We start from the raw sequence: 12,997 nt of genomic DNA, 5'->3' as shown, positions 1-12,997 counted from the left end.
GGTTGTCAAACATTTTAAGGTGAAGGACCCCCACATTGATATTTATTTGCACACAGATCATCTGAAATTGTTTTGTGCCTTATAAGACAAGATTTGTGTTAATTCATTTAAACGTTTAACAATTCGAAATGATTCAAAAACAGAATATCTACAAGCTCGACAACGCGTTGCATTGTGAGCTTGTAGAATATTGTTAAACTGTTGCAACGGACCCCACTTTGAGAACCACTGTTGTAAAATAAACTTTACAAATGCAATGTGGAGGCTTTCAAACACAGCTGATATTCTTTATGTGTGCAGTGTTGTACACAGAAATATGATCCTGTTTTAACTGACATTTCATAGAGTGGATGTTCATAGTGACACCAACAAGGATTGAGGAGCATGCAGCTACGTAACGTCGGACCTCAGACATGAGGTCCAACTGATATAAATTCAGCGTGCCAGAATGTCCGACTTTGCCCACCATACTCCTGTAGGGACAATTTTATGGCTGGCCCCATCATGATCAGAGATATGGAAACAACATGAAATAAAACTGTGTGTCAAGGATGGATTAGTTATTGTGTTGTAGAAAGAAGAAGAAAAAAAAAGAAGAATCACTCCCCTGTGAAAGTGATAGAAACAAACGTTGCTGTAGCTCCTAATCGTCTCTGTGATGCTGTATATTACTGCTGTGCTTTGGAGAATGATGAAGAGGAAGATATTTTGCAGAACTACTGTCAAGCATTACCATGAAGTGCTTATTATCTCTTATATTATTATTATATCTCATATTATTATGATATCTTTGAGCTATCATAATTAAAGCATCAAAGCAATCGTCATAGCAATCAATCAGCAATAATGGTACTTATTGACTATTATTATGTTTCTTTCTCAACCCATAGTATATTCTCAACCCATAGTATATTCTCAACCCATAATATTGTTTTAGTGGAAATGAATGATCTCATATATTAAAGAAAATTACATATTTCCAATGGAAATTCATAACATATACTGTCTGTACAGTACTAGCATGCATGATACTAAATTATTTTCTAACTTGTATATTTTTTGCCCAATACTTTTTCGGACAATTCCCAGCAGTGCCATTATAACAGGGAGTTTACCTGGAACCTCTTAGTCAAAACGAGCGATTAATGTTGTATAAGAATTCCCTTCAACATACAGTAGCCTATTTGTTGATAATTAACAACACACATGCACTGTCGCAAGTCCAATTCAATATCCTATTATAGCCTTTGTATTTTTTATTGCATTAAATATTTGATAACATTTGCTGATCTTATTTGATGATATAGGCTACTACAAGTAATCAAAACAAATATCTATGTGTGTATACACAATGGCAAATAAAGGTATCTGAAGCTGAAGTACTGTCATAGAATTCCTGATCTCTCGCAATATATCATTATTGTAGTGCAGACATATTGTGTCAATGACTCAATCAGTTATAGTGACTAATGTGGAAAAGAGTTTGTAAATTATGTTAATCCAGAGCGATTTACAGTAAGCAAGGGCAACACAAGGCACCACATTCCGGTGTTACATTACCTTGTGTTGTCCTTGATCAAATGCATAGACTGTAGGCCTACTGTAGTGCCTCAGTAAGATGATTATGATGATGATGACGACCGTGCTGCTGCTGAGGATGATGACGGTGCTGATGACAGTGATGTTGATTTCAATGTGGTTATTAATAATAATAACTTATTATTACTATGATTTCATAATAATGAGGATCTGAAATTGTGTTGCCCTTTGGGAAAACTATCCAGGAACGAGGATCGGGGTTTTCATTTTTTGGGAAATAATTGACATAATATTATATAGGCTATGTCTATGAGTTTAATATAAATTGTCCATATGTTATTACACGAACGTTTTTGAAAGAACATCAACAGGGGAAAAAGAAAAGAAAGGCAATTCAATTATCACTAAATTCATTCCACACACAATGTTATTAAACAAATAAAAATAAATGCTGTCTAAATGGCACATTATATAAAATGCCATACAGAATTTCTATACAGGCATGCATGGCTCCTCTTGGGTCCTGAGAGACATCGCGCGAGCAACGTGAGAGAAGCGCTGCCCAAAAAGAACAGATCTACAAGCCAACTGCGCGTGGCGCGAAGCGGCCGGCGCGACTCCGGCGTCAGCTTGTAGATCTGTCCTTTTCGAGGGGCACGCGACACCGCGGCGCCAAGGAACTCTACAACTCGACAGGCCTGATAGGTCCGGCTCTCCCTCGCGCTGCAGTCTCCTTCAGCTCGCCCTCCAACCGGTGACGCCTCGCCCTGCGGTGTGTGTGTGGAAGAACAAAACAGCAAGCCCCGTTTTAAAGTACCGCCTAGCGTCACCTTTTAATCCGGTAAGAGACGCGTTTTGTTCGGTCTTGTTAAAACAACTCCTGGGCGCTGTTTAGTTAGTCGGTGTGGTTTGTTCTCCAGAGCTGGTGAAGTGTGTAGTGAGCTAGCTATGCTAACGTTAGCCGCACAGTGAGTGTGCTGCTCTCTGCTCAGTGCTCTGACCGGCTCTGACAGACAGCTACTCGTTCATGATGTAACGACACTGGCTTGCATTAAAGAAACTATGGTGTTTGCTCCAAAACTTGCTCTATGAAGTATGAAATCTATATTTTAAACCGTTTAGTACCCCGTTGTCTAGTTTATTTGCTTCCAGTCGGCCTAGTTGGCTAGCTTTGGCGAGGAGATGGGAGGGAGGGAGGCTCACTGACTGTTTTAGCTGTTGAGTAACTTGACATTGCTCTCAAATAAGTCGGTGTCGTTTTGCACCTACTTTATTATCACACATCAGGTTCATGTAGTGGTAGTGTTGAGTTAAACATGGACATTAATGACAGTTTCAGGGCCCTGGGCGGTTAACCAGTGCGTCAAAATGGCTCCTCACTCGGTTAACCTTGCCCACCTGCTGACATGGTTCATCCGCTGCTGGTGGTGGTAGACAATTTTTTTAATTTTTTTATTACAAAACTGTTAAACACACAGAGAAACCAATATTGGCACAATGGCATACAAGGTGATTTCACTTTCTTGGACTATGTGGTGCCTATTGCCTCAGAAACGGTTCCCTTATCAGAAAGGCAGGAGTGACTTGATCACAACCCACTATTATTCATGCCAGTAGTGATAACGTTCAGTATTGAATGTAGTATATGCCTACATTGTGCAACAAGGTATTGCAGATCATTCATTGTGTGGGTGGGGGGAGTAGGTAAGTGGTTGAACAGTACACCACCAATGTCAAACCAATTCACACAAGGTCTTATTTCTCACCCAGCTGTTGTGGCAACCACAGATGACAGAACCCCCACCCCCCCATGTAAACCAGGCAAACCGTTGCATTCTATATTATTTTTGTTGGAAATGGATAACTCAAGAAAACACTATCTGTCACATTTTTGGCCTTTAACGTTATTCATCACCCTACATTTAGAATCCATAATTCCTTGTGGCATGCTAGCCTGTCCAGTCTTTGTAGCACTAAAAGACACATGCCAGGCTAGTGCCATGCTAGTGCCACTGCTACCAACTCCAGAAGTGCTGCTCTCTGCTTGATGTAACGTTCTGTCCCTGGTGGCATGAATGGAGCAAGAAACGAAAAGTACATTTGTGGCAAATGCAATGGCAGGGTTTCTGTCACCTAGAAATTGTGCTGCATGGTCCTTTTTTATACTGAAATTGCCACTATGAGAGTGATTGAGTCACTGGAAATAAAGATGTTTTGTCAGTGTTTCTTCCGATTACTTAACCACTTGAACACTGGTGTCCTATTTTGGCCGGGCACATCATAATAGGTGATCATATTCTTAAAGATGGAGTGCCACAATCTTTGTATTTTTCCAGTTTTTCATGTGTCCCCTAACCCTTCCCCCTTTATCATACAACTACAGCTGTAGGTGTGGCTTCAGTTCAGGTGGCTCACCACCCATCACCACCCACCAGGCATACTTAATGAACTGGTGGGCGTGTCCACATAAAAGCATGATTTTAGCAAATACTGTACACTTTTTGGAAAAAGTTCTTCCTCCTTATATTATAATAATACCTGATCATGTTTTAGGGTGGAAATAAATCATGGCACTCCATCTTTAAGCTTAGCTATTTTCAGCTAAGTGATTTGGTCTGGTGTTGAGGGGAAAAAAAGAGGGCAAGGATGGAGCACTTCAGCGAAGTGTGTATATAGGGGTTAAGTGGCTATCCTCATAGAGCCAGTCATACACATGCAGATATGGTGGCTTATCAAACTGGAGACCCTGCTGCATCTGGCTTTAAAGCTTGTCACCGTCAGATTAGTCACGTGAATGTAATCGCACGTGGCCGTTGGCACAATTGTCACGATATAATTAATCCCCATTTTATTCCATATATACTGCTTTAGCAGAGCATTATGATTGTAAAATGTATATTTGTTGTGGTTTGATTTAATTCTGAATCTTCTACCACCCATGCAGATACAATGGCCGTGCCTCCCTCGTATGGTGATCTGGGCAAGTCTGCAAAAGACATCTTCAACAAAGGCTATGGTATGTATGGCTAGTTAATGGATACAAAGGTTGGCACTAAAACATCTACAGTAACATGCATATTACAGAAAAGTGCTAAAGAGGTATGGCGCTTGCTCAGTTTGTGTCAATAAGTCCTCTTATTGACACAAACCTGACATTGAGGTGCTGTCTATACGAGGACCTATTCTGCGTTACCTGTACAAGTACTTAGCCGATCTGCCCTTTCTGCCACACGGGGACAGCGTTTTGGGGGACTTAACCGGCTCTTTTTGAATCCGGCTCCCAGAGTGACAAACTTTGGAGAAGCTACTTTGTCGTGTGTACAGCGAATGCCGGCTATTTGCTTAAACGGTGACGCCATAGTCCCCTCGCCCCCTCCAAACTAACCTCCTCACCAGGCTTTCCACCTCCAAAACAACTGATGTCTGCGTCCATGATCAGCCGGCTTTTTACAGCAACATTTATATTTGCACATAATGTCTATAGAGCGTCGCAGTCCCGCCTCCTACCCTGGACCAGGAAATGAAACCCAATGCATTATTCTCATAGACATTTCTAAAAGTATTTATTTAAAGACGGTTACGCCGCGGACAAAGCCAACTCGAGTCGTGACAACTCATGACAACACAAACAATATTTTGGACCAAACAAATAATTAGAAAGAAGAAAAAAACGGCAGGTTACAACACTTTTTTTGTTGTTTTTCTTCTTTGTAATCATTTGTTTGGTCCAAAATATTGTTTGTGTTGTCATGAGTTGTCACGACTCGAGTTGGCTTTGTCCGCGGCGTAACCGTCTTTAAATAAATACTTTAAGAAATGTCTATGAGAATAATGCATTGGGTTTCATTTCCTGGTCCAGGGTAGGAGGCGGGACTGCGACGCTCTATGAATGTCTTCTACGAAAATCTGCAGTCCCGTGAGCTTGTAGATGAGCTATTTTCAGAGAACAGCAGCATTACATGTATAATATTTTCTCTGACTCAACAAAGCCATTGATTCACCTTCAACTATACCGTCGATCTCTGCTGCATGTCAAGACGCCATCTCCACTGGCACTGTCACAAGTGTCACGTCATCTCCATTGTCTTTCATGTCATGTTGTGTGAAATGCATATTTTACAATATAGGCTACATCAACATACACAATACATGTCTATTCTAATATATAGCCTACACTAATACAGCTTTCTCTGATATCAGGAGCGCTACCGCTCTCATCTGGACAACATGCATAATTAACATAACCGCAATGTGGACGCTCAAAACTTTGATGCCGGCTACAAACTTGTGCGGGTAACAGCCCGAGCTGTTATCATCATCAGATCATGAGACCTTTTCCTGCCTATTTAGCCTTTTTCTTACTTTTTGACCAATGATCATTGAGTAGTGAAATAAGTACAACAAAATGTACAATATTAACTTGAATCAAATTAATCCTTTAGGATTTGGCCTGGTGAAGCTTGATGTGAAGACAAAGTCAGTATCTGGAGTGGTAAGGTTATTTCTTGATTTTTGCGAATGGCAAACTAGAAATTACCTGTAGTTATTTAATATTTCAGTTTTAATTAACCAAGTAGCACTGAAAATAACAGCTTAGCAAAACTTATATATTAAAAATATATATAAATATATATTACTAGGCCTTGTGCTCAAACTTAACTTTATTCTTGTGGCTGTTTTTTGTTTGTCTCAGGAATTTAAAACAGCTGGTTCCTCTAACACTGACACCAGCAAAGTGGCTGGCAGTCTGGAAACCAAATACAAGAGGTCAGAATATGGCTTGACCTTCACCGAGAAGTGGAACACGGACAACACCCTGGGAACAGAGATCACTGTTGAAGATCAGGTCAGGAGAAACATCTCGGCTATTCTTTATTTTATTGTCTCATTTCTACTTCGTGACTGTACTAAAATATTTGAGATATTAATGAACATTGAAGGTAGATGAAAAAGTAATTATTCCCTGGTCTTTTCATTTTGTTTGACAGATTGCCAAGGGACTTAAGCTGACCTTTGACACAACATTCTCGCCAAACACTGGGTAAGATGACTTGCTTGCTGTGTCATTGGTTACATGAATGCGTGTGCTTTTGGCCGTCATCTGTGTTTACTGTCCCTACATGACATGATACTGGCAGCATGAAATCCACCTGTCGTCTCTGGTCTACATAACATTGCAGACCTCTCTGTTTATACTGTCCCTTTGTGACTGATTGGCACATACTGTCCCTACGTGACTGATAGTTGCAATCTGATTCACACTGAACATGCTCTTCTGGAGTGTTGAGCCAAGCAATGGACGTCTAACTAGATAAAGTGCCCCTCTGGGCACAGGTCTCCACCAGGGCAGGTCAGGTTGTGGCCTCCTGGTGGTGCTATAATAGGCCAATATGAAAAGGGTGCCATTTCTTCTTATGCCTTGGATGGTAATTGGATGATTTGAGGCATTTTGTTCCAAAAATGTGTTTAGCAAAAATCCACCCGTTGGTGGTGCTTTAACAGGCCAATGTAAAACGGGTGGGATATTATATTCCTCAGCCTAGTAGGAAAGTCTGTGAAAGATTTCATGTAAATTGCATGCTGCATTCATGAGTTGAGGCTTTTTGTTCAAAACGGGCCAATCCTGCAAACTTTGAAAGCCAATGTTAGCCAATTAGGATGGAATATGAAATATCGGATAGATCCGTCTTGAACACATGACTATAGAGATACTGTGTAACGATTTGTGGGATTTTTGGACAGAATCTGGAGGAGTAATATCCAAAAATGTGTTTTACAAAAGCATCCTGGTGGCACTATAACAGGCCGTTCTGGAAAATGTGGGGCATCGTTGGCATCTAGGGAGTGTGTGCAAAATTTGGCATCGACTGGGTTAACGGTGCCGGAGATTAGCTGGTAACGGACGGACACACACACACACACACACACACACACACACACACATGGATGGAGTGCAAAACATACTCTCTCCCCATGCCTTCGGCCTGGTGGAGACAATGACATAAATGTCAAAGTGGAACTTCTCTAGGTATTAAATGACATTACCGGTCCTATTGGGTTTTATTTAATTTATGACGATAGTGTTCTTAAAGTGGTGGTGTGTCCCCGCATGCCATGGCAACCAGATCAAATTGTGTTTGCATTCCGGGAAGCGTAGCTCATGTGAGGACATTGGGTCTGTAGGACAGTCTCCTCTTTCATGGTGGGTGTGGTTAAGAGTTGGAGACGGTGAACATGTATCCTGTCATGCATGTCCAAAGGTAATCAAATTCGGTTAAGTCTTACACAGTATTTGTAGTCTACTCTAGGTAATCAACCATGACCTGCAGATCCTGTTCTATAGAGGGTATGCACATGCATTTTAGTCTGGTGATGTGGAGGAAGTGTGGTGGCTAATGTAGTACATGGCTGTCATTTGACAAGGTGTTGGCACTCAAGTCTGACATTGGAACCAGTGGTCACGTGGGACTGTCATGAAACATGTCTGATTCCTTGTATTTTTTTTATTTAATATATAAGCAAAGTGATATTGTTTTGGTGGAGTGTGTATACACTTCAGTGCTGGAAGATGGGGACAGATACACGGTTAACCGGCATGTACACATAATTTACTATCCATTTATGACTAATTAGCCTAAATAAATAATATAGCCTAAGCTACATAAATATTGAATTGTTCTTCATACAACTGAGTGCTGCCTGCTTGTTCTGTGTTTGAAAGAAACCGTCGGAAGTTCTCAGTCAGGATGCACACATTAATTGAATGAATTGTTTCTGCTTCTTGTCCCAGAGTGATTAAGTACAGATGTGCACCATTAGCGTAATAGCGACAGACCAGCAAGTGACGTAAAAGTGCCAGGCTTTGTATTTCTGAGTGGGTGTGAACCCTAGATATATGAATGTAGATGGCTCATTGGCCGCTGCTGTTGATTTAAGTGACGCGTCGTCGAGGCCGGCATGTTTTGTAGGGAGAGCCGTGTCTCCTTATTCATGTATGCCCCATGTATGGCAAATGGAGCTAAGAATAATTGGCTACTTTAACCCATTTTAGACCTGGTGCAACCTATACATTGTTAATGCCTTTAAATCCGGGAGCTACCTCTGTGCCTCATTAGTTGTTGCTATACATGCATATAGATTTTCTTCTTTTTTTTGGGACAATTTGACATTTTCAGAAAATGTAGTTTGGGTTTTAGAACGTGTTTTTTAGGATCGGCCTCGGGTCTAAATGGGTTAAATACATGTTCAAAGGCAGGGCATAATAAGCTGCTTTGTATTCTACATAAATCTTGCGTTTCAATTTGAAGAGCTTGGCTTTTAAAACAAAAGATTACTTGGCTCTGAAGCCGTTGCTGATGAAAGACAACTAGGAAACTGAAAGGCAGTGGAAAACATTTCCAGAAAAACGGGTGAAAGGTGACTTTATTTGAACACTTTTCACCTTTTCAGGCTTTTCTGCTTGCTGCAACTGTTGCGCAACATGCAACTCCTATAATGTAGTTGTTGTGTTCAAGACTGACTGCTGAAATGTCCATTAGCAATGACTTGATCCGTATTTAATCAGATGTTCTCCCATATCAACAGCAAGAAGAGTGGAAAGGTTAAGACTGCCTACAAGCGTGAGTACGTGAACTTGGGCTGTGATGTTGACTTTGACTTCGCCGGGCCCACCATCCACGGAGCTGCTGTTGTCGGCTATGAGGGGTGGCTCGCTGGTTACCAGTTGTCCTTTGACACGGCCAAATCTAAGATGACCCAGAACAACTTTGCTGTCGGTTACAAGACGGGAGACTTCCAGTTGCACACCAGCGTGTAAGACAGAAAATGATTTAAAACTAGACATATATGGCAGCAGAATAATGGAACGTACACTTTTTCAAATGTCATGTAAAATCACCAACCCCTTCTGGCCGTGTCTATAGCAACGACGGTGCAGAGTTCGGAGGTTCCATCTACCAGAAAGTGAACGACAAACTGGAGACGGCCGTGAACCTGGCATGGACCTCTGGCAGCAACAGCACGCGCTTTGGCATCGCAGCCAAATACCAGCTGGACAAGGATGCTGCCGTCAGTGTAAGTACAGCATACTACGGTCTAGTCCCTTAATACTTAATGTGGGTAGGGTATATGTACACGTCCCACTGGACGTGAAAACCTCTTTCTAATGGCTTGAATAATCTCATTTTGTCGCTGGGTGTACAAAAGTGTTCAACTAATCGCCTCTTTGTGCAAACTGTCAATTACTGTACACATAACTATTGAAACGGTACCGAATTCTAAGCACCAGGTTATTTTTTTTAAAGACATTTTTGGAGTTTTTGCCTTTATTGATAGGGTACAGTAATTGGACAGTAAAGGGGGAGAGAGATGGGGCTCCCGGAAAAGGCAGACGGGCTCGGGACTCGAACCCGCGACACGCCGTCGGACTATTACCGGCCTAGGTGCCTGGACCGCTCAGCCGCGGCCTAAACACCAGGTTTTAATCTTGCAGTTATGTGGGGGGAAAAAAAAGATGATTTTCAGGCTCGCAACCCGTTTTTTTAATATATATATATATTTACAGTTTAGCTGCATAACCCGCTTTCCACGCTATTTAATCCATGTTTCTCCCCTGCGTAATACCCTAAACCCGCTATTTGTTTTATTATTTTTATATATTTATTATACATTTGTTTAATTCGCCATTATTTAATAATTAAAAAAATGGCGGAAAATGAGTTCAATGCAAGTGAACGGTAGTTTCAACTGGACTCCAGCAGCCCTCACTGCTTGTTGTCTCGCATCGCGACGGTGGAATATTTTTCCACCAAATTTTTCCACCAAATTTTTCGTTTCGACAACAAGCCATGGAACTATTTTCAGGGGGATTTTCATGGATCAAAGGCGCAAATACTTCGGCGTATGCTCCAAAGGTAATTAAACAATCTCGGCAGCCTCGGTATATGTCACCTTTTAATCTAAAGCCGTCGATGTGTTAACCATGACCTGATAGCAAAGGTAGATGAAATGCTGTATGTTCTACTGTTTATGTTTGAGAAAAGAGTGAGCCGTGAATCTTATCGAATTGTGGGTGGGCATGCGTGATGTGGATCTAGATTAGAACATACAGTATTTGAATGTATGTTAGGTAATGGTTAAATCACTAGGGACAATTCATTCATGTTGTGTTTTTTGTTTTTGTTTTTCTCCACAGGCTAAAGTTAACAATACTAGCCTTGTTGGTGTTGGCTACACCCAGACACTTAGACCAGGTAAGATGTTATGGATGACAATGATTCACATGACTGATTTGATTAATGATTATGATCAGACTCTGTGCTGTTGGCTTACTCGTCCCCTCACTTTCCTGTCACTTATTTTCAAAAATAAAAAGGTAGCACCAAGGTAAAATACCTGTCCATGGGCCAGGTGATCCAACAAACCATAACGGTAACGTAACCGTTGCCGTAATGGCAGGTTTTAAGAACGTGCCATTTCCTGTTCAGTTATTTTTTCCCGTGGCTTTGTTTGATCGGCTCTGCAGCAGAGCCCGTGTCTCCAGTTCAAAAGCCAGCCTTCATCTGCCTTTGCAATGCATATTGCCCCTGGCAGAATAAGTCTGGCCCCTCTCAATTGTGGGAGGACTTCATGGCCGAAATGGTGACGGCCAACCAGATTTGTCTGGAACCAGGCTATAACCAACTAGGGCCCAGTATTCAAATATGGGGGCGGGACATTGCGAAAACAAATCTTAACATTGAGAGGGACGAGACTAATATCCACGCAGTGATATTAGTATCACTATGCGAGGCTAGTTCAAACCTGCGGCCGAGCCGATCGAACAAAGCAATGGGTAAAGTGAATTAGAACGGGAAACGTATTCCATACAACCTTCTGAAAACCTGGAACTACAGTTACTGTATGCACAGAGCCGATTGGCCGTGTTGTGTATGGGAAGCCGGCAGGGAAGAGTGTTGTCGCTGAACTGTATGGGTAAAAAAACTCATACAAGTTGGTCTGAGCACCTATTCAGCGTGGAACGAAACTGTGGTATCGTGGGTTCCTCTGCACATGTTGGCCCTCCTGGTGAAACCTGTGGCCAGTCAGAGTAGGGGAATGACCGTAACAAGGACTATACACAATACACATGGGGTTATTGGCATATTGACTGGGGAGAAAACCTAAAAAGATAAAGCATGATGAAAGAAAGTTATTGCCGAAGTTATTGGCTCCTTTCTTCCCCCTTGTGGCTGGAAGTGAAACGTGCGTGCAAGTTGGATTGAAATCTATGCATTTAGCCACAGATGGGGTTCATCTCTCACTAGGACATGCACCGCTTATTATTTTTGCAGCTTCCTTCAGAAACTGCACATCATACATTATTGATAGCAAAAGATTGGACCAAGAGGCAGTGCCATACATTGACTTAAGGTTTTTTGTTCATCAGTATTAATGTTCGTTAAAAATAATTGTGAAGCATGTGTATAAATGTATAGTTGAACATTTCGTTTCCACTTGGGTATGTACATCATCCTAAAAGGTGATGATCCGAGTCTTCCCTTCTGTTAGTTAAAGTTAGTAAAAGGTGTTATTTTGGCTTATACAATGCTTTATGCTGATGTCAACAAGAGCATAATCTCTCTTTAGTTGTAGATTGGTATAGTATGCCAATTTCAGGTTTGGCAGTAATGTTTGGACATGCTCTAAATGCATCTCACTTAACTCTGGAGGCCTCCCTATGTGACACTTAAACCTCATCTGCTGTATTTCACGCTATAGTGCAAGCTCTGAAAATAACTACTACTCGGATGACTTAATTTTTATTCTGAAGAAAAGAATAACACTTGCTGTACATATATACCGTAAATACTTTTTTCAGTAGTGTTTATCTCCCCTAGTTTTAGTTCTCGGTGTCAAAATGGGTTTGTTTATTAATTGGTTTGTGATTCTGTGTTTGTAATTGCGATGGACGCTCATCCTTGCCACCTCTCACCCGTGCAGGTGTGAAAGTCACCCTGTCTGCCCTGGTGGACGGAAAGAGCATCAACGCAGGAGGCCACAAGCTGGGTCTGGGGCTGGAACTGGAGGCCTAAGCCCTCCCGTCCATGAAGGGGACGAGGGAATATCAGAAGAATCGGGCCTTAAAAAATCTTGTATTTCCAACTCAAACCAGCAAGGGGATATCTTGAAGGGATCTGTTCAAAGGCTACTACAACAACAACAACAAACTCTGTCATTGCTTGAGTACAGTTTAACTGGTGCTCGTATCGATGGTCTATGTTTATTTTTTTTGTCTTCGCTTTGTAGATGTATCCATTTCATTCAAAAGACACTCGGTGGCTGCTATTTGTAAACCTTCACTGTTCACCCGTTCAGCACTGCCGTGACAATGAAAACCCACTACAAGTCATTCTTCCAGTGTGGTAAACCCTGTGTGGCTTCTGTCAGTGCCTGACGTTAAAAAGTGAGACATCTGTTA

At 41.6% G+C, this 12,997-nt stretch overlaps 1 protein-coding gene across 1 annotated transcript; it reads left to right on the top strand.

The window, feature by feature from the left end:
• Nucleotides 1-2,168: 2,168 nt before the first annotated feature.
• vdac2 (voltage-dependent anion channel 2) lies at nt 2,169-12,997 on the top strand. The gene is made up of 9 exons (XM_079512048.1): nt 2,169-2,380; nt 4,484-4,555; nt 5,982-6,031; nt 6,233-6,385; nt 6,528-6,580; nt 9,124-9,351; nt 9,462-9,612; nt 10,733-10,790; nt 12,520-12,997. Exons 2-9 carry the CDS (start codon nt 4,489-4,491, stop codon nt 12,609-12,611), a joined length of 852 nt encoding a protein of 283 aa, XP_079368174.1. The 5' UTR covers nt 2,169-2,380; nt 4,484-4,488; the 3' UTR covers nt 12,612-12,997.

This window comes from Electrona antarctica (genome assembly GCF_951216825.1).
Source record: "Electrona antarctica genome assembly, chromosome: 10".
Taxonomy (NCBI): domain Eukaryota; kingdom Metazoa; phylum Chordata; class Actinopteri; order Myctophiformes; family Myctophidae; genus Electrona; species Electrona antarctica.
The sequence above is the reverse complement of the archived record's forward strand: the minus strand, read 5'-3'. Positions and strand labels throughout refer to the sequence as shown.